The following is a 27073-nucleotide window of genomic DNA, read 5'->3' as shown; positions in this document are numbered from 1 at the left end:
ACCTGTTTCATGTCTATTTCTGTTTTCTATTTTCATTTTCGTTTTGTTACCTATTAAATGCGGTCCACTGGGCATAAAGTAGAACGGAAATGCCATACAGGCAGGAATGAAAACACCACGTACAGAAGGTAACAGACGTCGATCTAGATATGTATCAACATTTGTATATATATGTGTATTTATTCGCATATGAATACATGTAAACAGCTCGATAAAAAAAATATAAAAAATACGATAGCTCGTACACGCGTATACCGACAGGATTGCACGATACTTCAATGAATAATCAATATTTAACAAATTTATCTCTTGCTTTGTTTAATTATGCCCGATTATTTTATGTATTTTATTAATATATATATTCATCTGTTATAACTTCTAAGAATATAAACACTATCAAAAATACATTAGATGAAATAAGGAAAAATCTGGACATTTTATACAATTATAAGGCAACCTTAACTAGAAATGAACTTTAAACACAAATTGTAGAATATTTATTGAGTCCATTGTAGATGAACTTATTCCTGTTCCTGAAAATGATCATAACTTTAACTACGTATAGCTATATATCTCCACCGTTCGTGATTTATTTTATCGAGAATGAACATTATCATTTTCTCTATATCATTATATTGATGTAAATCCTCCACAGGAGTAAATTTAAAACAAATGACCATGTCCATGTAAATACCTATGCCGTAAATCGGTCACGTGACAATATATAGGTATGCAGCATATGTAAACAAAGTTAATACAAATTGTATGACATTACTGATCCAGCCACGTATGCGTGGACTACGTGTACATGTACTAGAATACGAAAAAGGTTTTAAAATTTGATCTGAACTATAAATACGCTATCTATCATTTGTTACAACCAGTCATCCGATATTGTACCGAACCATTAACTTATGTCATTCCTGAGACGAGAACTGAAATAAATAAATAAATAAATAAATAATAAATACAAAGCTATAATCCGCAGTGATAATGACGAGGTGACCTATTTATTAAGGCAAAATTGATTAGTAGCAGTTAAGAGAGTACATTGTGTCAGTATTTTCCGTGTACCAACCTGTCGCATCTCTTCAAAAACTATAACTTATGCACTTTAACTAATTCAAATGATACAGTGCTTTCGACAAGTCCCTTTATTGTACTGTGATGAATATGCTGTGACATTTACTCGTTCATTTCATACGGGTTATGACAGATTGGAGTTATCAGTTTCACTCAGACACTGAAGTAATTATACACAATTAGATTATCAGCTCGTGCCATATTGCCATGACGTATATACGAATCATTTATAGTTTCCTAACTTTGTTTGTGTGCAAATTTTATATTTTTTCAGTATTAATTTTAATTAAAGCTTTCAGATCGTCCCGTGCGTGCCTAACTGTTTTAATTACTACATGTTGTCATATATTTTTTTATTGTTTGTGTATAAACCTTGTTATGTGTAGTTTTACATCATGTTGTCTTTATCTTGTTTTATAGCTTTGTTTGTCGTAACAATAGCGCTACAGATCTGGTGTTTCCGTTACAACGTATACGCTTTTAAAAAATGAAAATTCTTGTATCTTGTATACAACTGTAGCTACGTACATGTATACGTAGGTTTACCAATACTACCTAAATAGGCGATCATTTCTGATAGTGTTAATTAGATATACATGTATTTATTTCCTTTTTTGGCAAAATGCAAGTAATGGAGAATGGATAAGTGTTGAGAATTAAGAGATACATGTGTATGTAACTTCTTGGACGGATCTATAGATGTGTATATCTATATTTCTGAATAGTGGTACGAAGTGTCACAGTTCGAGACAGGGAACTACGCATTAAGAGTGTACCGTTAAAGAGCATCTTGTTTCGTCACGAGGGATATTGTCGACAACATGGCGGAGGCAGGTGAAATCGTCGTGAGTATAGCCGAGTTGGATCGTTACGTCATCAGCTGTATGATGGTCAGCGGTGCTACAGAGGACAGCGCACGTGTTTATGTCTGACCTCCTCGTCACTGCGGACTACCGTGGTCACTATAGCCACGGACTCAACAGAATAGGTAAGTATCACGTGTAAAATTGCCATTTTTGCGGCATAGCCGTATAATATTGATTTGGCCCCGGATATGACGCGACAGGTGGCGTTACTGATCAAGATGAAGTATGTGATTGGTCAATGTAGCGGTAAATTGCAAAATACAAATATGCAGTTAAAACGAAACAAAGTTAAAATTGAATGCAAGCTGAATAAGTGGATGTATCTTTTCAAATAACACATAAATAAAATTACATTCCTGATTCAAATGCAGTCTTATTATCACCAAAATTGATTCAAACTGATATGATTTTGCTATCCTTGCTGAAACGTATTTGGTTTGTTAATTTATGTCACTAGCAGTTTCACATTATAACCGCCAGCATTGAAAATATGCCGTTTATCTTTTTTTTTTAACGATTTTTCTTGTTATTTGTCATTTTCCATTTTCTTCCATGTCCGTTTAATCCGTTTGGCAGCAGAAGGACTTCCATCCATTTTTGATAACCCTAGCCCTAATCTTAACCCTAATCTTTACCCTAACCCGAAATCCAAGAGTTTCCCTCTCTAAATGACGATACGTTAGTACGAATGAGAGACTTCAAGGACAGCTGGTAAGGACTGTTGACAATATGGGGTGTAGGTGATATAGAGAGTTTACGAACAGAATATATAGATTAACATGGTTATCACCGAAATAAGTACGAGGGGGTGGGGGTGGGGGGTGGGGGGATATTGAATAAGACCAGGTGTAACGGAAGGGCATGCGTCTCTGCTTCATCGACAACACCCGCCATAACAAACATTAGATGTTAAAATTAACATGTAAGACGAGACAGGTCCAAGATCGGTACCTGTAATGTAGAAAGAACGGAGGCACAGTCATGCACTATGTTAAAGATTTGTGGTGTCATAAATATTGATTTGTTTTCGTATTGGGATTGAATGGATATTTATAGAACAGCCGGTGATCCCGCCAATGCACGATTGTTTACCGTGTCCTTCCCCTCCGATATTTTGTTTTGCTTTTTATTCAAAACAAAAAGACATCAAATAACATTAGATACAATAATTTGCGTTAAATTATAATTATTTGATGTGAATAGATGACAAAGAAAACACAACTTACGGAAATGAAACGGGGACTATTTTTCAGGCGTATTAACATTTAACTGTTGTAATGTGTAAAAAAAAAGGCACGTGAAACGATGTTTTCATACTGTATTGATAGTGTTTTCATGGTCAAGTGTTCATTGGTTTTTACTTGGTATTTTCATATAAAGAATCAACACTGAGAATATAAATATACCTATATGTTTTACAGATGTGTACACGTCAGAGGTCCATCACGGGGTGGCCTGTGGGGGAGGAAAGGACCCGACCGTTGTCAAGGAAACTCTGGCTACTGCACTGGTTGACGGAAACAACTTATTGGGTACATAACCTTCCTGTCGTAGAAAATGTTTTCTGTAAGGATTTGAAAAAAGACATACACGATATGAGAGCCTTTTCAAAACAAATTAAGGATTAGAAACAGTAGAGCTACACTATGAATTAAACTGCACCACACAGTTATTTTCATCATTCTAGGGCTCGTCAGCGATGCTCCTAAAGTAATGATACCTAGGAGACGACCAAGGAAACTACATATTTGTAAATAACGTCCAAAGAAATGTCGAAAGCAAAATGGAGAGGTGCAATTATAAATTCCATAACTAACATGTGTATATCCTAAACCATGCCACTATCCGAAGGAATTGAACAATAAAAACATAACCATGTCTACCGCCTGCATCTCAGATATTATCCAAAAGACACAAAATATATTAACACCTTTCACTACAAAAGAATTGTTTCTAGATACGTTAGATGTTTTAAGACAATTGTTAACTAGAAAATTGGTAGCAAACATACAACGAAGTCAATACTGACGTTTTTAATCCATTTCATATTGAGTCACTCAAAATATCCTGATCATGGTTGTACGGCGTGATAGATGTGGCGATTTCTATTTATTATTTTGTCGTGCGTCCGTAAACAATTCACCTTTACAGCTTTCGTAAAATACATGTTTCAGGAGAACACAGAAAGTTCATGTGTTGTGGTTTTCCGAAATCCTGTTATTTTCATTCTTAATCAACTATGTTTTATTTTAATTTTTTGTTTATCTTGTAATTTGGATTTTAATCAATACTTTTGCATCTCGAAAAATGCAATGAAATCGTTTTAACATTTTCTACTTCCTGAAAGCCTATCAAAATGAAAACTGCTGAGAAAGTTGCTGAAATGTTATCTTTTAAACTCATAGGCCGTAGGGCTTTTGGTTAATAGAGAACTTGAAGTTTAAAAGCTTTTATAAAATGGGTGTCATGGTTACCATCTGGGTGACTGATACGTACATTGTAAATTAATGTTAATTTTTGTAACGTTTGTTTGTCGGTAGGTCCTGTGGTGGGGAAGTTCGCGATGGACGTGGCTATCCAGAAGGCTAAGACAGCTGGAGTTGGTATCGTCACTGTCAGAGGTAGGAGTATTGGCTAAAAAGTATTTATGTGAGGGAGTGTAAAGTAATAAATGTAGAATTGTTCCTTTGTTAGAAGTAATTTTGTGGTGATATAACGTTTTGGTATATACCTATCAGAACGACGTGTCTCTTGGCCGCATTGAGTCGAATGTAGAAAATGTAAAGGTTTCACTATTTCTTGGCTGCAATACTACCGTTTGTATGTTAACTCGTGTTTTATAACAATTTTTGAAAGACAAGATCACCTTACAACAGAAACCATGGAATTACATTAAAAATAGCTGTAACTGGTGTCGTCTTGTCCGGCATACGTCTTTAATGATTCCCACTATTTTATGACACAGATAATTATACTTATATTTGTTTTGTCCATATCGTTTTGTAGGTTCAAACCATTACGGGATAGCGGGCTGGTACAGTCTCCGGGCAACCAAACAAGGTCTTCTGGTATGTATAATGGGCGTGCGAATATTCAACAAGACAACAAGGTCTTCTGGTTTGTATATCTTCTTGTAGGCACATTGGACGTCATCAACATAACACAGTTTTTTTTTGTCCAGTGTGTGAATGTTATCTTTGGTAGGAACACAGTTTTATTATTGTTCATTTTAAGCACAAGTTTATGCACACAGTCTAACCCTGATGTTAGGTTTGTTTTCGTTTGGTTTATTTTGTTTAACGTCCTTTTAACAGCTAAAGTCATTTAAGGACGGCCTCCCGTGCGTGCGAATGAATGCGTGTGGTGAGTGCGTATGTGTGTTTTGGGAAGCTGCGGTATGTTCGTGTGAAGTCTCCTTGTGATAGGCCGGAACTTTTGCCGATTTGTAGTGCTACCTCACTGAAGCATACTGTCGAAGACACCCAGCAGGACACCCCACCCGGTCACATTATACTGACAACGGGCATACCAGTCGTCCCACTCCTAATATGCTGAGCGCTAAGCAGGAATAGCAACTACCATTTTTAAAGACTATGGTATGTCTCGGCCTGGGGACAGAACTCAAAGCCTTCCTCACAGGGGCGAACGCTTAACTAAAGGCTAAAAGTGAGGCATTGTCAAGGGAGACATTAGGAAGAAGAAAGCTGATAAGAAAGAAGAGAAAAGATTAGATCCCAAATTTAGTCGCCTCTTACGATAATGCAATGGGGACAGCAGTACAATTCTTACGCCCCACATGCAGGGCTGCTAACCCTGATAATTTAGTTTCAAATGACCTCAAAGGTAGGTCTGCGTCCAAAGTATAGCTGGAGATGATTTGGATCCCGGGAAATACAGGTACAAATACACGGTATACAAATGTATATAAAGTGAAGATATTTTCGTACCACATGATATTCTTTTTTTGGCGCAGATGGATTTTGTCACAAAATTAAGATTAAAACAGACGACCGTGATGATGAATCAAACACCACCTGTCATAGAAAACCAAAGTACTAAAATGCAATTAGTACAAACATAATTAAGCTATATGCTTCCATCGCGAATGTTTACAGTTTCGTATCGCGATGTATTCATGGGTATTTAATTTCCATTTGCGTTTAATCATAATCATAATAATAGTTATCACACCAAGTTAATACATATTTTCCGGGTGTAATTCCTTTCTGTCTTTCAGGGTATCTCCATGACGAACTCTTCACCAGTGACATATCCAACCAGATCTAAAATTGTAAGAACTGTTTACATAACATTACAGAGATAGTTAGATAATCGGTGTGTTGCTGTAACGTACTTTTAATAAGAAAAAAAAACAATAGCCTCAGTTGGAGAGAACATGAAGTAAATCATCACAGGTAGTTTTATAATTAAAATGATATTTGATAAAAAAATTGTTATTTCAAATACATGAAAAAACGAGATATCTTTTTAAACATGAACATTATTTATGCCTCTACCAGCGGTCTCTGGGTACGAACCCCATCAGTTTGTCAGCACCAGGGAAGGATGGAGACAATTTCGCCCTAGACATGGCCACTTCGAGTGTTGCGTGGGGTAAGGTAGGTACACCTCCAGTGTGACATGGAGTAAGGTAGGTACACCTCCAGTGTGACATGGAGTAAGGTAGGTATACCTCCAGTGTGATATGGGGTAAGGTAGGTACACCTCCAGTGTGACATGGAGTAAGGTAGGTACACCTCCAGTGTGGCATGGGGTAAGGTAGGTACACCTCCAGAGTGACATGGAGTAAGGTAGGTACACCTCCAGTGTGACATGGGGTAAGGTAGGTACACCTCCAGTGTGACATGGAGTAAGGTAGGTACACCTCCAGTGTGACATGGGGTAAGGTAGGTATACATCCAGTGTGACATGGGGTAAGGTAGGTACACCTCCAGTGTGATATGGGGTAAGGTAGGTACACCTCCAGTGTGACATGGAGTAAGGTAGGTACACCTCCAGTGTGATATGGGGTAAGGTAGGTACACCTCCAGTGTGACATGGAGTAAGGTAGGTACACCTCCAGTGTGACATGGGGTAAGGTAGGTACACCTCCAGTGTGACATGGGTAAGGTAGGTACACCACCAGTGTGACATGGGGTAAGGTAGGTACACCTCCAGTGTGACATGGAGTAAGGTAGGTACACCTCCAGTGTGACGTGGGGTAAGGTAGGTACACCTCCAGTGTGACGTGGGGTAAGGTAGGTATACCTCCAGTGTGACATGGAGGTAAGTAGGTACACCACCAGTGTGACGTGGGGTAAGGTAGGTACACCTCCAGTGTGACATGGAGTAAGGTAGGTACACCTCCAGTGTGACATGGGGTAAGGTAGGTACACCTCCAGTGTGACATGGAGTTAGGTAGGTATACCTCCAGTATGACATGGGGTAAGGTAGGTACACCTCCAGTGTGACATGGGGTAAGGTAGGTACACCTCCAGTGTGACATGGAGTAAGGTAGGTACACCTCCAGTGTGACATGGGGTAAGGTAGGTAGGTACACCTCCAGTGTGACATGGGGTAAGGTAGGTACACCTCCAGTGTGACATGGAGTAAGGTAGGTATACCTCCAGTGTGACATGGGGTAAGGTAGGTACACCTCCAGTGTGACATGGGGTAAGGTAGGTACACCTCCAGTGTGACATGGGGTAAGGTAGGTACACCTCCAGTGTGACATGGGGTAAGGTAGGTACACCTCCAGTGTGACATGGAGTAAGGTAGGTACACCTCCAGTGTGACATGGAGTAAGGTAGGTACACCTCCAGTGTGACATGGAGTAAGGTAGGTACACCTCCAGTGTGACATGGGGTAAGGTAGGTACACCTCCAGTGTGACATGGGGTAAGGTAGGTACACCTCCAGTGTGACATGGAGTAAGGTAGGTACACCTCCAGTGTGACATGGGGTAAGGTAGGTACACCTCCAGTGTGACATGGAGTAAGGTAGGTACACCTCCAGTGTGACATGGAGTAAGGTAGGTACACCTCCAGTGTGACATGGGAGTAAGGTAGGTACACCTCCAGTGTGACAAGGGGTAAGGTAGGTACCCATCCAGTGTGACTGGAGTAAGGTAGGTACACCTCCAGTGTGACATGGAGTAAGGTACATGTAAAATGTAGGTATACCTCCAGTGTGACATGGGGTAAGGTAGGTATACCTCCAGTGTGACATGAAGTAAGGTAGGTAAACCTCCAGTGTGACATGGGGTAAGGTGGTATACCTCCAGTGTGACATGGAGTAATGTAGTACACCTCAAGTGTGTCATGGTGTAAGGAGGTACACCTCCGGGTGGCAGTGGGTAAGGTAGGTACACCTCCCAGTATGACATGGGGGTAAGTAGTACACCTTCCAGTGTGACATGGGTTACGGTAGGTACACCTCGTGGGACATGTGGTAAGGTAGTTATACTCCAGTGTGAACATGGGTAAGTTAGGTATACCTCCAGTGTGACATGGAGTAAGGTAGGTATACCTCCAGTATGACATGGGGTAAGGTAGGTATACCTCCAGTGTGACATGGGGTAAGGTAGGTACACCTCCAGTGTGACATGGAGTAAGGTAGGTATACCTCCAGTGTGACATGGGGTAAGGTAGGTATACCACCAGTATGACATGGGGTAAGTTAGGTATACCACCAGTGTGACATGGGGTAAGGTAGGTACACCTCCAGTGTGACATGGAGTAAGGTAGGTATACCTCCAGTGTGACATGGGGTAAGGTAGGTATACCTCCAGTGTGACATGGAGTAAGGTAGGTACACCTCCAGTGTGACATGGGGTAAGGTAGGTATACCTCCAGTGTGACATGGGGTAAGGTAGGTATACCACCAGTGTGACATGGGGTAAGGTAGGTACACCTCCAGTGTGACATGGGGTAAGGTAGGTACACCTCCAGTGTGACATGGGGTAAGGTAGGTACACCTCCAGTGTGACATGGGATAAGGTAGGTACACCTCCAGTGTGACATGGGGTAAGGTAGGTACACCTCCAGTGTGACATGGGGTAAGGTAGGTACACCTCCAGTGTGACATGGGTCAGGTAGGTACACCTCCAGTGTGACATGGAGTAAGGTAGGTACACCTCCAGTGTGACATGGAGTAAGGTAGGTACACCTCCAGTGTGACATGGGGTAAGGTAGGTACACCTCCAGTGTGACATGGGTCAGGTAGGTACACCTCTAGTGTGACAAGGGGTAAGGTAGGTACACCTCCAGTGTGACATGGAGTAAGGTAGGTATACCTCCAGTGTGACATGGAGTAAGGTAGGTACACCTCCAGTGTGACATGGGGTAAGGTAGGTACACCTCCAGTGTGACGTGGGGTAAGGTAGGTACACCTCTAGTGTGACATGGGGTAAGGTAGGTACACCTCCAGTGTGACATAGAGTAAGGTAGGTACACCTCCAGTGTGACATGGGGTAAGGTAGGTACACCTCCAGTGTGACATGGAGTAAGGTAGGTGCACCTCCAGTGTGACACGGAGTAAGGTAGGTGCACCTCCAGTGTGACACGGAGTAAGGTAGGTACACCTCCAGTGTGACATGGAGTAAGGTAGGTACACCTCCAGTGTGACGTGGGTAAGGTAGGTATACCTCCAGTGTGACATGGGGTAAGGTAGGTACACCTCCAGTGTGACATGGAGTAAGGTAGGTACACCTCCAGTGTGACATGGAGTAAGGTAGGTATACCTCCAGTGTGACATGGGGTAAGGTAGGTACACCTCCAGTGTGACATGGGGTAAGGTAGGTACACCTCCAGTGTGACATGGAGTAAGGTAGGTACACCTCCAGTATGACATGGGGTAAGGTAGGTACACCTCCAGTGTGACATGGAGTAAGGTAGGTATACCTCCAGTGTGACATGGAGTAAGGTAGGTATACCTCCAGTGTGACATGGGGTAAGGTAGGCACACCTCCAGTGTGACATGGAGTAAGGTAGGTACACCTCCAGTGTGACATGGAGTAAGGTAGGTATACCTCCAGTGTGACATGGAGTAAGGTAGGTACACCTCCAGTATGACATGGGGTAAGGTAGGTACACCTCCAGTGTGACATGGGGTAAGGTAGGTACACCACCAGTGTGACATAGGGTAAGGTAGGTACACCTCCAGTGTGACATGGGGTAAGGTAGGTACACCTCCAGTGTGACGTGGAGTAAGGTAGGTACACCTCCAGTGTGACATGGGGTAAGGTAGGTACACCTCCAGTGTGACATGGGGTAAGGTAGGTACACCTCCAGTATGACATGGAGTAAGGTAGGTACACCTCCAGTGTGACATGGAGTAAGGTAGGTACACCTCCAGTGTGACATGGGGTAAGGTAGGTATACCTCCAGTGTGACATGGAGTAAGGTAGGTACACCTCCAGTGTGACATGGGGTAAGGTAGGTACACCTCCAGTGTGACATGGAGTAAGGTAGGTACACCTCCAATGTGACATGGGGTAAGGTAGGTACACCTCCAGTATGACATGGGGTAAGGTAGGTACACCTCCAGTGTGACATGGAGTAAGGTAGGTATACCTCCAGTATGACGTGGGGTAAGGTAGGTACACCTCCAGTGTGACATGGAGTAAGGTAGGTACACCTCCAGTGTGACGTGGGGTAAGGTAGGTACACCACCAGTGTGACATGGGGTAAGGTAGGTACACCTCCAGTGTGACATGGGGTAAGGTAGGTACACCTCCAGTGTGACATGAAGTAAGGTAGGTACACCTCCAGTGTGACATGGAGTAAGGTAGGTACACCTCCAGTGTGACATGGGGTAAGGTAGGTATACCTCCAGTGTGACATGGGGTAAGGTAGGTACACCTCCAGTGTGACATGGGGTAAGGTAGGTACACCTCCAGTGTGACACGGAGTAAGGTAGGTACACCTCCAGTGTGACATGGGGTAAGGTAGGTACACCTCCAGTGTGACATGGGGTAAGGTAGGTACACCTCCAGTGTGACATGGGGTAAGGTAGGTACACCTCCAGTGTGACACGGAGTAAGGTAGGTACACCTCCAGTGTGACATGGGGTAAGGTAGGTACACCTCCAGTGTGACATGGGGTAAGGTAGGTACACCTCCAGTGTGACATGGAGTAAGGTAGGTATACCTCCAGTGTGACATGGGGTAAGGTAGGTATACCTCCAGTGTGACATGGGGTAAGGTAGGTATACCTCCAGTGTGACACGGAGTAAGGTAGGTACACCTCCAGTGTGACATGGAGTAAGGTAGGTATACCTCCAGTGTGACATGGAGTAAGGTAGGTACACCTCCAGTGTGACATGGAGTAAGGTAGGTACACCTCCAGTGTGACATGGGGTACGGTAGGTACACCTCCAGTGTGACATGGTGTACGGTAGGTACACCTCCAGTGTGACATGGGGTAAGGTAGGTACACCTCCAGTGTGACATGGAGTAAGGTAGGTACACCTCCAGTGTGACATGGGGTAAGGTAGGTACACCTCCAGTGTGACATGGGGTACGGTAGGTACACCTCCAGTGTGACATGGAGTAAGGTAGGTACACCTCCAGTGTGACATGGAGTAAGGTAGGTACACCTCCAGTGTGACATGGAGTAAGGTAGGTACACTTCCAGTGTGACATGGGGTAAGGTAGGTACACCTCCAGTGTGACATGGGGTAATGTAGGTACACCTCCAGTGTGACATGGGGTAAGGTAGGTACACCTCCAGTGTGACATGGGGTAATGTAGGTACACCTCCAGTGTGACATGGAGTAAGGTAGGTACACCTCCAGTGTGACATGGGGTAATGTAGGTACACCTCCAGTGTGACATGGTGTAAGGTAGGTACATCTCCAGTATGACATGAAGTAAGGTAGGTACACCTCCAGTGTGACATGGGGTAAGGTAGGTACACCACCAGTGTGACATGGAGTAAGGTAGGTATACCTCCAGTGTGACATGGAGTAAGGTAGGTATACCTCCAGTGTGACATGGAGTAAGGTAGGTACACCTCCAGTGTGACATGGGGTAAGGTAGGTACACCTCCAGTGTGACGTGGGGTAAGGTAGGTACACCTCCAGTGTGACATGGAGTAAGGTAGGTACACCTCCAGTGTGACATGGGGTAAGGTAGGTACACCTCCAGTGTGACATGGAGTAAGGTAGGTACACCTCCAGTGTGACATGGAGTAAGGTAGGTATACCTCCAGTATGACGTGGGGTAAGGTAGGTACACCTCCAGTGTGACATGGAGTAAGGTAGGTATACCTCCAGTGTGACATGGAGTAAGGTAGGTACACCTCCAGTGTGACATGGGGTAAGGTAGGTACACCTCCAGTGTGACATGGAGTAAGGTAGGTACACCCCCAGTGTGACATGGGGTAAGGTAGGTATACCTCCAGTGTGACATGGAGTAAGGTAGGTACACCTCCAGTGTGACATGGGGTAAGGTAGGTACACCTCCAGTATGACATGGGGTAAGGTAGGTACACCCCCAGTGTGACATGGAGTAAGGTAGGTACACCTCCAGTGTGACATGGGGTAAGGTAGGTACACCTCCAGTGTGACATGAAGTAAGGTAGGTACATCTCCAGTATGACATGAAGTAAGGTAGGTACACCTCCAGTGTGACATGGGGTAAGGTAGGTACACCTCCAGTATGACATGGGGTAAGGTAGATACACCTCCAGTGTGACATGGGGTAAGGTAGGTACACCTCCAGTGTGACATGGAGTAAGGTAGGTACACCTCCAATGTGACATGGAGTAAGGTAGGTACACCTCCAGTGTGACATGGAGTAAGGTAGGTACACCTCCAGTGTGACATGAAGTAAGGTAGGTACACCTCCAGTGTGACATGGGGTGAGGTAGGTACACCTCCAGTGTGACATGGTGTAAGGTAGGTACACCTCCAGTGTGACATGGAGTAAGGTAGGTACACCTCCAGTGTGACATGGAGTAAGGTAGGTATACCTCAAGTGTGACGTGGGGTAAGGTAAGTATACCTCCAGTGTGACGTGGGGTAAGGTAGGTATACCTCCAGTGTGACATGGGGTAAGGTAGGTACACCTCCAGTGTGACATGGAGTGAGGTAGGTACACCTCCAGTGTGACATGGAGTGAGGTAGGTACACCTCCAGTGTCACATGGAGTAAGGTAGGTACACCTCCAGTGTGACATGGAGTAAGGTAGGTACACCACCAGTGTGACATGGGGTAAGGTAGGTACACCTCCAGTATGACATGGAGTAAGGTAGGTATACCTCCAGTGTGACATGGGGTAAGGTAGGTACACCTCCAGTGTGACATGGAGTAAGGTAGGTACACCTCCAGTGTGACTTGGAGTAAGGTAGGTACACCTCCAGTGTGACATGGGGTAATGTAGGTACACCTCCAGTGTGACATGGAGTAAGGTAGGTATACCTCCAGTGTGACATGGAGTAAGGTAGGTATACCTCCAGTGTGACATGGAGTAAGGTAGGTACACCACCAGTGTGACATGGAGTAAGGTAGGTACACCTCCAGTGTGACATGGGGTAAGGTAGGTACACCTCCAGTGTGACATGGAGTAAGGTAGGTACACCTCCAGTGTGACATGGAGTAAGGTAGGTATACCTCCAGTGTGACATGGAGTAAGGTAGGTACACCTCCAGTGTGACATGGAGTAAGGTAGGTACACCTCCAGTGTGACGTGGGGTAAGGTAGGTACACCTCCAGTGTGACATGGAGTAAGGTAGGTACACCTCCAGTGTGACATGGGGTAATGTAGGTACACCTCCAGTGTGACATGGAGTAAGGTAGGTATACCTCCAGTGTGACATGGAGTAAGGTAGGTATACCTCCAGTGTGACATGGAGTAAGGTAGGTACACCACCAGTGTGACATGGAGTAAGGTAGGTACACCTCCAGTGTGACATGGGGTAAGGTAGGTACACCTCCAGTGTGACATGGGGTAAGGTAGGTACACCTCCAGTGTGACATGGGGTAAGGTAGGTACACCTCCAGTGTGACATGGAGTAAGGTAGGTACACCTACCGTGTGACATGGAGTAAGGTAGGTATACTTCCAGTATGACATGGGGTAAGGTAGGTACACCTCCAGTGTGACATGAGGTAAGGTAGGTACACCTCCAGTGTGACATGGAGTAAGGTAGGTACACCTACCTTGTGACATGGAGTAAGGTAGGTATACTTCCAGTATGACATGGGGTAAGGTAGGTACACCTCCAGTGTCACATGGGGTAAGGTAGGTACACCTCCAGTGTGACATGAAGTAAGGTAGGTACACCTCCAGTGTGACATGGAGTAAGGTAGGTATACCTCCAGTGTGACATGGAGTAAGGTAGGTATACCTCCAGTGTGACATGGAGTAAGGTAGGTACACCACCAGTGTGACATGGAGTAAGGTAGGTACACCTCCAGTGTGACATGGGGTAAGGTAGGTACACCTCCAGTGTGACATGGGGTAAGGTAGGTACACCTCCAGTGTGACATGGGGTAAGGTAGGTACACCTCCAGTGTGACATGGAGTAAGGTAGGTACACCTACCGTGTGACATGGAGTAAGGTAGGTATACTTCCAGTATGACATGGGGTAAGGTAGGTACACCTCCAGTGTGACATGAGGTAAGGTAGGTACACCTCCAGTGTGACATGGAGTAAGGTAGGTACACCTACCGTGTGACATGGAGTAAGGTAGGTATACTTCCAGTATGACATGGGGTAAGGTAGGTACACCTCCAGTGTCACATGGGGTAAGGTAGGTACACCTCCAGTGTGACATGAAGTAAGGTAGGTATACATCCAGTGTGACATGGGGTAAGGTAGGTATACCTCCAGTGTGACATGGAGTAAGGTAGGTACACCTCCAGTGTGACATGAGGTAAGGTAGGTACACCTCCAGTGTGACATGGAGTAAGGTAGGTACACCTCCTGTGTGACATGGAGTAAGGTAGGTACACCTCCAGTGTGACATGGGGTAAGGTAGGTACACCACCAGTGTGACATGGAGTAAGGTAGGTACACCTCCAGTGTGACATGGGGTAAGGTAGGTACACCTCCAGTGTGACGTGGGGTAAGGTAGGTACACCTCCAGTGTGACATGGAGTAAGGTAGGTACACCTCCAGTGTGACATGGAGTAAGGTAGGTACACCTCCAGTATGACATGGAGTAAGGTAGGTACACCTCCAGTGTGACATGGGGTAAGGTAGGTACACCTCCAGTGTGACATGGGGTAAGGTAGGTACACCTCCAGTGTGACATGGGGTAAGGTAGGTACACCTCCAGTGTGACATGGAGTAAGGTAGGTACACCTCCAGTATGACATGGGGTAAGGTAGGTACACCTCCAGTGTGACATGGGGTAAGGTAGGTATACCTCCAGTATGACATGGGGTAAGGTAGGTACACCTCCAGTTTGACATGGCGTAAGGTAGGTGCACCTCCAGTGTGACATGGGGTAAGGTAGGTACACCTTCAGTGTGACATGGAGTAAGGTAGGTACACCACCAGTGTGACATGGGGTAAGGTAGGTACACCTCCAGTATGACATGGAGTAAGGTAGGTACACCTCCAGTGTGACGTGGGGTAAGGTAGGTACACCTCCAGTGTGACATGGAGTAAGGTAGGTACACCTGCAGTGTGACATGGAGTAAGGTAGGTACACCTCCTGTGTGACATGAAGTAAGGTAGGTACACCTCCAGTGTGACATGGGGTAAGGTAGGTACACCACCAGTGTGACATGGAGTAAGGTAGGTACACCTCCAGTGTGACATGGGGTAAGGTAGGTACACCTACCGTGTGACATGGAGTAAGGTAGGTACACCTCCAGTGTGACATGGAGTAAGGTAGGTACACCTCCAGTATGACATGGGGTAAGGTAGGTACACCTCCAGTGTGACACGGAGTAAGGTAGGTACACCTCCAGTGTGACATGGGGTAAGGTAGGTATACCTCCAGTGTGACATGGGGTAAGGTAGGTATACCTCCAGTGTGACATGGAGTAAGGTAGGTATACCTCCAGTGTGACATGGAGTAAGGTAGGTACACCTCCAGTGTGACATGGGGTAAGGTAGGTACACCTCCAGTTTGACATGGAGTAAGGTAGGTACACCTCCAGTGTGACATGGGGTAAGGTAGGTACACCTTCAGTGTGACATGATGTAAGGTAGGTACACCTCCAGTGTGACATGGAGTAAGGTAGGTACACCTCCAGTGTGACATGGGGTAAGGTAGGTACACCTCCAGTGTGACGTGGGGTAAGGTAGGTACACCTCCAGTGTGACATGGAGTAAGGTAGGTACACCTCCAGTGTGACATGGAGTAAGGTAGGTACACCTCCAGTGTGACATGGGGTAAGGTAGGTACACCTCCAGTGTGACATGGAGTAAGGTAGGTACACCTCCTGTGTGACATGGGGTAAGGTAGGTACACCTCCAGTGTGACATGGGGTAAGGTAGGTACACCTCCAGTGTGACATGGAGTAAGGTAGGTACACCTCCAGTGTGACATGGAGTAAGGTAGGTACACCTCCAGTGTGACATGGAGTAAGGTAGGTACACCTCCAGTATGACATGGGGTAAGGTAGGTACACATCCAGTATGACATGGGGTAAGGTAGGTACACCTCCAGTGTGACATGGAGTAAGGTAGGTACACCTCCAGTGTGACATGGGGTAAGGTAGATACACTTCCAGTGTGACACGGAGTAAGGTAGGTACACCTCCAGTGTGACATGATGTAAGGTAGGTACACCTCCAGTGTGACATGGAGTAAGGTAGGTACACCTCCAGTGTGACATGGGGTAAGGTAGGTACACCTCCAGTGTGACATGGGGTAAGGTAGGTACACCTCCAGTGTGACATGGGGTAAGGTAGGTATACCTCCAGTATGACATGGAGTAAGGTAGGTACACCTCCAGTGTGACATGATGTAAGGTAGGTACACCTCCAGTGTGACATGGAGTAAGGTAGGTACACCTCCAGTGTGACATTGGGTAAGGTAGGTACACTTCCAGTGTGACACGGAGTAAGGTAGGTACACCTCCAGTGTGACATTGAGTAAGGTAGGTACACCTCCAGTGTGACACGGGGTAAGGTAGGTACACCTCCAGTGTGACATGGGGTAAGGTAGGTACACCTCCAGTGTGACATGGAGTAAGGTAGGTACACATCCAGTATGACATGGGGTAAGGTAGGTACACCTCCAGTGTGACATGGAGTAAGGTAGGTACACCTCCAGTGTGACATGGAGTAAGGTAGGTACACCACCAGTGTGACATGGGGTAAGGTAGGTACACCTCCAGTGTGACATGAGGTAAGGTAGGTACACCTCCAGTGTGACATGGGGTAAGGTAGGTACACCTCCAGTATGACATGGGGTAAGGTAGGTATACCTCCAGTGTGACATGGAGTAAGGTAGGTATACCTCCAGTGTGACATGAAGTAAGGTAGGTATACATCCAGTGTGACATTGGGTAAGGTAGGTACACCTCCTGTGTGACATGGAGTAAGGTAGGTACACCTCCAGTGTGACATGGAGTAAGGTAGGTACACCTCCAGTGTGACATGGGGTAAGGTAGGTACACCTCCAGTGTGACATGGGGTAAGGTAGGTACACCTCCAGTGTGACATGGGGTAAGGTAGGTATACCTCCAGTATGACATGGGGTAAGGTAGGTACACCTCCAGTGTGACATGGAGTAAGGTAGGTACACCTTCAGTGTGACATGGGGTAAGGTAGGTACACCTCCAGTATGACATGGGGTAAGGTAGGTACACCTCCAGTATGACATGGGGTAAGGTAGGTACACCTCCAGTGTGACATGGGGTAAGGTAGGTACACCTCCAGTGTGACATGGGGTAAGGTAGGTACACCTCCAGTGTGACATGGAGTAAGGTAGGTACACCTTCAGTGTGACATGGGGTAAGGTAGGTATACCTCCAGTATGACATGGGGTAAGGTAGGTACACCTCCAGTGTGACATGGGGTAAGGTAGGTACACCTCCAGTATGACATGGGGTAAGGTAGGTACACCTCCAGTGTGACATGGGGTAAGGTAGGTACACCTCCAGTGTGACATGGAGTATGGTAGGTACACCTCCAGTGTGACATGGAGTAAGGTAGGTACACCTCCAGTGTGACATGGAGTAAGGTAGGTACACCTCCAGTGTGACATGGAGTAAGGTAGGTATACCTCCAGTGTGACATGGAGTAAGGTAGGTACACCTCCAGTATGACATGGGGTAAGGTAGGTATACCTCCAGTATGACATGGGGTAAGGTAGGTATACCTCCAGTATGACATGGAGTAAGGTAGGTACACCTCCAGTATGACATGGGGTAAGGTAGGTACACCTCCAGTATGACATGCAGTAAGGTAGGTACACCTCCAGTATGACATGGGGTAAGGTAGGTACACCTCCAGTGTGACATGGGGTAAGGTAGGTACACCTCCAGTGTGACATGGAGTAAGGTAGGTACACCTCCAGTGTGACATGGGGTAAGGTAGGTATACCTCCAGTGTGACATGGAGTAAGGTAGGTATACCTCCAGTGTGAGATGGAGTAAGGTAGGTACACCTCCAGTATGACATGGGGTAAGGTAGGTATACCTCCAGTGTGACACGGAGTAAGGTAGGTATACCTCCAGTATGACATGGGGTAAGGTAGGTACACCTCCAGTGTGACACGGAGTAAGGTAGGTACACCTCCAGTGTGACATGGAGTAAGGTAGGTATACCTCCAGTATGACATTGGGTAAGGTAGGTACACCTCCTGTGTGACATGGAGTAAGGTAGGTACATCTCCAGTATGACATGGGGTAAGGTAGGTACACCTCCAGTGTGACATGGAGTAAGGTAGGTACACCTCCAGTGTGATGACATTGGGTAAGGTAGGTATACCTCCAGTGTGACATGGAGTAAGGTAGGTACACCTCCAGTGTGACATTGGGTAATGTAGGTACACCTCCAGTATGACATGGGGTAAGGTAGGTATACCTCCAGTGTGACATGGGGTAAGGTAGGTACACCCCCAGTGTGACATGGGGTAAGGTAGATATACCTCCAGTGTGACATGGGGTAAGGTAGGTACACCTCCAGTGTGACATGGGGTAAGGTAGGTATACCTCCAGTGTGACATGGGGTAAGGTAGATATACCTCCAGTGTGACATGGAGTAAGGTAGGTACACCTCCAGTGTGACATGAGGTAAGGTAGGTACACCTCCAGTGTGACATGGAGTAAGGTAGGTACACCTACCGTGTGACATGGAGTAAGGTAGGTATACTTCCAGTATGACATGGGGTAAGGTAGGTACACCTCCAGTGTGACATGAGGTAAGGTAGGTACACCTCCAGTGTGACATGGGGTAAGGTAGGTACACCTACCGTGTGACATGGAGTAAGGTAGGTATACTTCCAGTATGACATGGGGTAAGGTAGGTACACCTCCAGTGTGACATGGGGTAAGGTAGGTACACCTCCAGTGTGACATGAAGTAAGGTAGGTATACATCCAGTGTGACATGGGGTAAGGTAGGTATACCTCCAGTATGACATGGGGTAAGGTAGGTACACCTCCAGTGTGACATGGAGTAAGGTAGGTACACCTCCAGTGTGACATGGGGTAAGGTAGGTACACCTCCAGTTTGACATGGAGTAAGGTAGGTACACCTCCAGTGTGACATGGGGTAAGGTAGGTACACCTCCTGTGTGACATGGAGTAAGGTAGGTACACCTCCAGTGTGACATGGGGTAAGGTAGGTACACCTCCTGTGTGACATGGAGTAAGGTAGGTACACCTCCTGTGTGACATGGAGTAAGGTAGGTACACCTCCAGTGTGACATGAAGTAAGGTAGGTACACCTCCAGTGTGACATGGAGTAAGGTAGGTACACCTCCAGTGTGACATGGGGTAAGGTAGGTACACCTCCAGTGTGACATGGAGTAAGGTAGGTACACCTCCAGTGTGACATGGGGTAAGGTAGGTACACCTCCAGTGTGACATGGGGTAAGGTAGGTACACCTCCAGTGTGACATGGAGTAAGGTAGGTACACCTCCAGTGTGACATGGAGTAAGGTAGGTACACCTCCAGTATGACATGGAGTAAGGTAGGTACACATCCAGTGTGACATGGGGTAAGGTAGGTACACCTCCAGTGTGACATGGAGTAAGGTAGGTATACCTCCAGTGTGACATGTGGTAAGGTAGGTACACCTCCAGTGTGACATGGAGTAAGGTAGGTATACCTCCAGTGTGACATGGGGTAAGGTAGGTACACCTCCAGTATGACACGGAGTAAGGTAGGTTAACCTCCAGTTAATTCATGTTTTTATGCCTTTTCAATTTTGCGTTCATACATAGCCTTAAAGAAAGTTGGCACAATCCTGATGAGGACATCAATCTTATTTTACTTTGCAAATGCAATTACGAAAGTGGTTTACTGATCACTCTTCATTAAGTATCCATGGATTTTGTGAAGACAGTACAAAGTGTTTTTAATTATGATAATGAAGTGATATAATTATGTTTTATATGTATGTTGTTTCTCGTAGGTGGAACTGAAACAAAGGAAGGGAGAGATGTTACCGAGCGGCTGGGCTACGGACAAGGATGGTCACGTGAGTATATTTTGTGTAGTCTCTTCCTGTACGTAACTAGGATGTAATAAGGTCAAGTGATGTTTAATATAAACGTCACTTCCTGTCCGTAACTAGGATGTAATAAGGTCAAGTGATGTTTGATATAAACGTCACTTCCTGTCCGTAAGTAGGATGTAATAAGGTCAAGTGATGTTTAATATAAACGTCACTTCCTGTCCGTACCTAGGATGTAATAAGGTCAAGTGATGTTAAATATAAACGTCACTTCCTCTCTGTAACTAGGGTGTAATTAGATCATGTTTATGTGACAGAACCGTGACATATCATTATGTTCCACATTTTGATGCAGTAATATAAATGCCCTCGTCTTGTTTTTTTTAACAATAAAATTATAAGGAAATTAATTTCCTCCCTGTTTCCCTTTTTAGAGAAATGGGACTCCTCAGTACCAAGTAATCAATTATATTTAGTCATAGCCATTTCCCCTTAGACCCAGGAAAGAACGACATCGATGATTGACTCAAAAATGATAAACAATACATCACTGCTGATAATGGTCCTGGCCGAGGTGTCACAGTCATTGGTCGATAATTAAAAAAGCTTGTTACATCAATAATTCAAAGTAAACGATTGATAATTACATCATTATTTAATAACGTTGTTAATCATATAGAGAATCATATAGAGTTTTTGTAATGATTAAAATATTGCTAATTCATTGAAATGACCGTTTGAATCTATTGTTTTCCTGGACATCAATTAAGCTATTAAGAAAGTCTATAAATTGCAAAATATAGGCAACAGTAACGCCTCCCCCTCTATATATATTTGCAATCCAAGAAAGATGATTATCAAGATAAGTTTGTGCATAGGTTTTTGCATTAAGATATGTTTAAACCAAACTCCGTAATTCCCTAACGTTTGACCGGTGTCTTTACACAATGTTCATATCAAGATTCTATGTCACCATCAGCCCATACTAGACATGACCTACAACCACAAATGTCCTTTTTATCTTGTTTGTGTGAGGTTGATATTAATATAATCGCGTATTAACCTCACATTTTTTTTACATCTTCAGTTATCAACATTATGCTCACGTGATTTTGAATTTTATCAAGGAAACACGTGACCCGTCATCTGTGACAGGCCTGCTGCCACTTGGAGGCCTGGAACAGAACGGTAAGTCGCTCCAATCCAGACTCTGTCGTTTCCTTGCTGTTTGGAGTACCAATATTGATGTCATATATCCTCTGAAATAGTGCATGGTCATATTACTTAAAGAATGGCCCATGTGTCATTAATATAAGGTTAGTACCTGTTGTACCGAAATGTAGCGGTATTGCATGTACAGAATGGAACGCAGTCAAATTGCAAATGAGTGCTCAAGATGGCGGCCGTTTCTACAAAATATACACTTCAAACATAAAGACTTAATATTTTCCCTTTTAATAACGGAACGAAAATCGATGCTTGGATTGTTCCATAGTCCACGATATTTTTCATTATACTATTTGTACAAATCCATCAGCGAATGAAGGTTCAAAACAAAAAGTATATTTGCAAGACGAACGGAACATCGCAGTTCCGCCGTCTTGGATCAAAGTGGTATGTTTAGGTCAAGGAAAGGAATAAGTTTTAGCTTGTTTTCCGATCCTATATATTTATATGATTTGTATTGTGATGTTACGTAATTATTTGAATATTTATGATGAAAAATATTGTTTACACTAAAGTGGTATGTCTCAGAAAACAAAAAACGCGGACCAGTTCGGTATTCTAGTAAGCCGCGTTCCATTTGTCCCGGTACGACTGGTACAAACTCCATAATCACGCCTGGGTGATTGATTTTAAAAATCGTCAACTATTCTGTACTTTATACTGACATTGTAGTTACATATTACCTGCATTTATCTTCATTAATTTGTAATTGTCCAGGATTGTCTTAATTATAAGTTTTTCATTATTATAAATTTGTAAGGTAACTAGTGAAGTTATAAAATAAAAATGAAAGTATTGTTTTCTGATTTAATTACTTCTCACACAATTTACACCATCTCGACGCTATGATAATTGACTGTCCCGAATACAAATGAAGTGAACATGGCCAAATGTAGATGATAAGTCCCCGAAATAAATGGATACAAGGTATTGAAGCTGAATTGATTAATGAGTATTTCAAACTTCTTTCAGTTATTGAACCTTTATGACGGAATTCCTTTATAGATATTGTGCTGTCGTGGAAAAAAACATAAACCACATACTTATGGGAAACCGTCTGTCTGTCTATATATGTTACAAGGTGGTTACAAGGGTTACGGCCTGGCTATGATGGTAGAAGTCCTCACCAGCGTGTTGTCCGGGGCGGACATGTGCTCGTTTGTTAGGAAGTGGAAAACATACGAGAAATACGCTAACCTGGTAAGTTTAGATATATGATATCAGAACAATGATAAGTTCCTTGTCAACCAGACAGAAGAATGATAAGATACCCCTGACTTGATGTCACGATGTAGGGAATTACTCTTCATTGTTCTTCACTGTACCGAGGTGCACTGACATTCATAAAACAAAGCTAAAATAAACATCATATTGCAAAACAATATTGCATTCTGAGGATTTTAAGACAATCAACGTAACTTTATCGACTACTGGTAGACTATAAAATAATTATCATAAGAATTGAGTGTAACAGACAATGTATTACAATAAACATTGTTTAAATGCTATATTTTTCTGCAAAGCGTGTAGGAACTTATGAATGGCAGTATATATATTCTACCATTCGATATATTTCTCTCGGTACAACTACGACAGGAAATTCAAATCTATATCTTCGGATCACCAACACATAGTGTATATGATACATTGTGTTAATAAATATAAATATAACTTAGCAACACAAATGACGAAGGAAGACAACTTTTTGACCCCTACTTATCTAGTCCATGTAGACTATATTCTGATACCCCCCGCCAATAACGTTAGGGATTTTGTTGGAACCAGTTTGCCAAGTATCGCAATACTGTTTTAAACTCATCATTTATATCATTATTCCAAATGTTGTGTTTTTACGATTCCGTCTGCAAGTTGTCATCCTTTCCGTATTCAAAATTGCGCAACATATTATTCTATTTTGTAGCAGTTTCAATTCAGTTGTACCAATTCACATTTTCCCAATATCATCTTGGTGCAAAAAATGTTTGTCAGTTACTGTTGATTCCTAGGATAATATTTCATTTGAATAATTTCCCTTTACTCTTTACTGTTGAACACGTGTTTGCTCGTATACTTATTGATCCCGTGAAGCGATAGCAAAGGTAGACCGAAAAGTAGGTTAATGGGAGATAACGTGTTATCGGATTAGCATGCAATACGAGGACTGATTGATAAGTTGTGAGTCCTCGTATTGAAGGAGGTGCTCAATGATGTCCTTTTCAAGTCCTACTATTCTCTGACTATATAGGGCCGTGTACCCAAGGACTGGTCTCATTTGGTTAGTTTATATTGACGAGGTAGCACTATAAAGTAAACAAGACAAGCGGCTTTTGCAACATGGACAAAATCGGTTAGGGTGAAAGAGTATGTCATTGCCATTGCTGCCATTCACGATCGTGGCTTTAGATTGATTGATCATCCGTCATATTTACCTGATCTCGCTCCATTAGACTTTCACAAAAATTTTAAAACTCAAAACAGCTATTTCAGGCACCCTTACTCTAACATGCAGTGGATGACTTTCTGAAACAGTGTCATTGAGGTCCTTAAACACCGCTGGAGGAGATTATGTTGAAAAGTAATACAATATGTCCGGAAAAATTCAAATCCTTTAAAAATGAGGTTCACAACTTTTTCATTCACTATAAACCAGCCGATTTTTGCGTGCGATTAATTTTCGTGTATTTCGATATTGATCATCACGAAATAGTTTCAATCGAAGATGCAGTTACAATAGGCCTTTTATGATTAAATCGCCAAGGTAAATCGCCGTGAAAATTTTTTTTCTGCATTAAAACGCAAAATTAAGTCGTCCCGAAATTAATTTGCTTGACAGTAAACACACCTTTGAATGTGTTTGACAAGATTGTTTCAATTTGGAAATATGTTTCTAAAGTCGTGTTTTGAATTATTCCGCTTGCTAGAGCAATATCTGATGCTGTAATATACAACGTTTGGTAATATTTTACAGAATAGCGCATTATTTGCTATAGCAGAGCATTTCCTCCCGTGCGAAAAACAATTAAGAAATATTACTTTTCAAATGTATGGTTAACACTATAAAGAATATGCCAGAGAATAATCTATGTAAACTAGATCGTGCATGTTCTTTTATGGTATACTTAATAAAATGAAGTCGTCAAATTTTCATTTTAATCATTTCGCAGGGTCACTGTTTCTTGGCCATAGATCCGGGGGCTTTTGCAGAAGGATTCACAGACAGGATGCAGAACTTGATGGATCACAACCGTAACCTTGAGCCGGTATAAACTTACATTAACAAAAATACATTACCGTTCGATAATATATCATTTTTACACGTTGCTAAAGTATGAAATGAAATTGTAATAATTTAATATTGTTTGTAACAAGCATTTTCATTGTCTATCATTCCATAATATTAAAAATGACGTCGGCAAATACAACGTCGCTTTTGATAATGATTTGTCAATAATGTGAATTTCTGCATGGTAAAGATCAAATCATTAGAATTCACTTGAATACATTTTTATATAATATAAAAATATATATTCAAATTAATCCGTAATTAAATGATTTGTCATTTAACTTAGTATTTGTCAATTCGCGTCCCCAAAAAATGAGCCATATTGAGTTCAATGTCGCTGATGTTAGAGTCACTAAGAGGCTAGATATAAATATAGACGTGTTTGACAGTTGATAATATTGAAATTGGGCATCTGATATATCTGGATAATTTACATACTATATGACACGTGCGTGTTAAATGAAATATGATATACACGTGTTGACATTATAACAGGTGGAAGGTGAGGAGGAGGTCCTGGTGGCTGGAGACCCAGAAAGAAAACATATGGCACTTTGTGATAAGTTGGGGGGAATTCCGTACCATCCGAACCAGATAGAGTTCCTGGTATCTATACTATTAATCAGTCATTAATTTACATGTTTAATATTTTAATTTATATTCTATTATAAATAACACTGCATAGCTGTTTCTGTTTTATATATCTGATCAAGATATTACACTGTTTTTTATTTACTTTAATTTAATATATATTATATTATAAATATCACCGCATAGCTGTTTCTATTTTATATATCTGATCAAGATGTTACGCTGTTTTTTTTTTTTATTTATTTTAATCGATATAATGTAATAACATTGGGAAACTGACACACATAAAAAACAAAAAAACAAGATTATTGAAATAAAAAGTAAAAGTTATAAAAAATAATCTTGATATTTTGTTAAAAAGTTCATAATGCTTGTTGATATCTTTCTCCGCGCATTATAAAAGTGACAAATCGTCTATTAGATGATATGAATACAAATGTACCTGGATTGCAATGTACATACGTACAGATGCGTGGTGCGTGCGTAGTATGTAATAGTACATAGTGAGCAGAATGATATATATATATATATACACTGTATATATATCTAAGTACATCATATTTGTTGATTTCTTTTTTTCATCAGGATGGCATCGCCAAAAGCCTCGGTGTGGAACCTCTTAAGCATGTTATACCAGCCAGCTGATAACATGGAGTCATCTTCTGTTATTCTATATGTGTTTTGATAGTCAAGAATCACACGATGTTTATTCATCTAATCAGCGTCACAAGTGTTTATGTGATTTATTTATACGTGGAATGTTGACGATATGTACCTTTACGTTAAATCACAGGAAGTGTTATCCAGGTGTGCTCTGATGTTTGGGCAGACATTGAGCAATAAATGTTAAATCATTCGGTTTGTTCTGCTTGCACTATAGAAGTGTAGTTGTAATAAACTTGTTGCTCCCGATTTCATATTTCTAGGGTTTTGTAATATATTGCCATTTCATTTCTGTCAAATTTTACAAACTTTTTACCCAATAGCGTTGCCTTTCGTCAACAGAATTTATTTTGAACTTGCATATATTGGTCGAAGAAACCTGGAGTTATGAAACAAACGCTCACGTGACCGTCAGGTATACTTATACCTTGTGACACTCGATCAGGAATTAGACCAAGGGATTAATTGCGAGCGAGTTATACATTTTATCTCCCAACCAACTTCATATTATATACATTTGTTACATTTTTCACAGTGAAATATAAGGTTTAATTGTGAAAATATAAGTGATTTTTTTCAGTCGTTTTTTCACTCGTTTCGACCGATCAGAACACAGTATTTGGCGTGAAAATAATGCCATTGACGGAACTACCTTGTTACAAAAGATTTATCTCCTTTCATGCAGCATTCTTTACGTTTACACAATATTGTAAATTGGTGTAAAATCGTGTTTGTAAACTGACACTTGAAGCAAATTAAATATCAAAACTTAA

At 42.7% G+C, this 27073-nt stretch overlaps 1 protein-coding gene across 1 annotated transcript; it reads left to right on the top strand.

Moving 5' to 3' along the window:
• Nucleotides 1-48: 48 nt before the first annotated feature.
• On the top strand, nucleotides 49-27073 carry LOC117343538 (uncharacterized oxidoreductase YjmC-like). Its single transcript, XM_033905923.1, is given in 14 exon segments — nucleotides 49-128; nucleotides 1809-2000; nucleotides 2002-2071; nucleotides 3371-3481; nucleotides 4490-4570; nucleotides 4956-5017; nucleotides 6187-6240; nucleotides 6470-6568; nucleotides 20495-20560; nucleotides 21664-21724; nucleotides 22845-22963; nucleotides 24928-25023; nucleotides 25542-25652; nucleotides 26223-27073. Coding segments are annotated over 13 exon segments (1086 nt in total). The 5' UTR covers nucleotides 49-128; nucleotides 1809-1904; the 3' UTR covers nucleotides 26283-27073.

This window comes from Pecten maximus, chromosome 15, assembly GCF_902652985.1.
Source record: "Pecten maximus chromosome 15, xPecMax1.1, whole genome shotgun sequence".
Taxonomy (NCBI): domain Eukaryota; kingdom Metazoa; phylum Mollusca; class Bivalvia; order Pectinida; family Pectinidae; genus Pecten; species Pecten maximus.
Note: the sequence above shows the minus strand (reverse complement) of the source record. Positions and strands in the feature narration are given on the sequence as shown.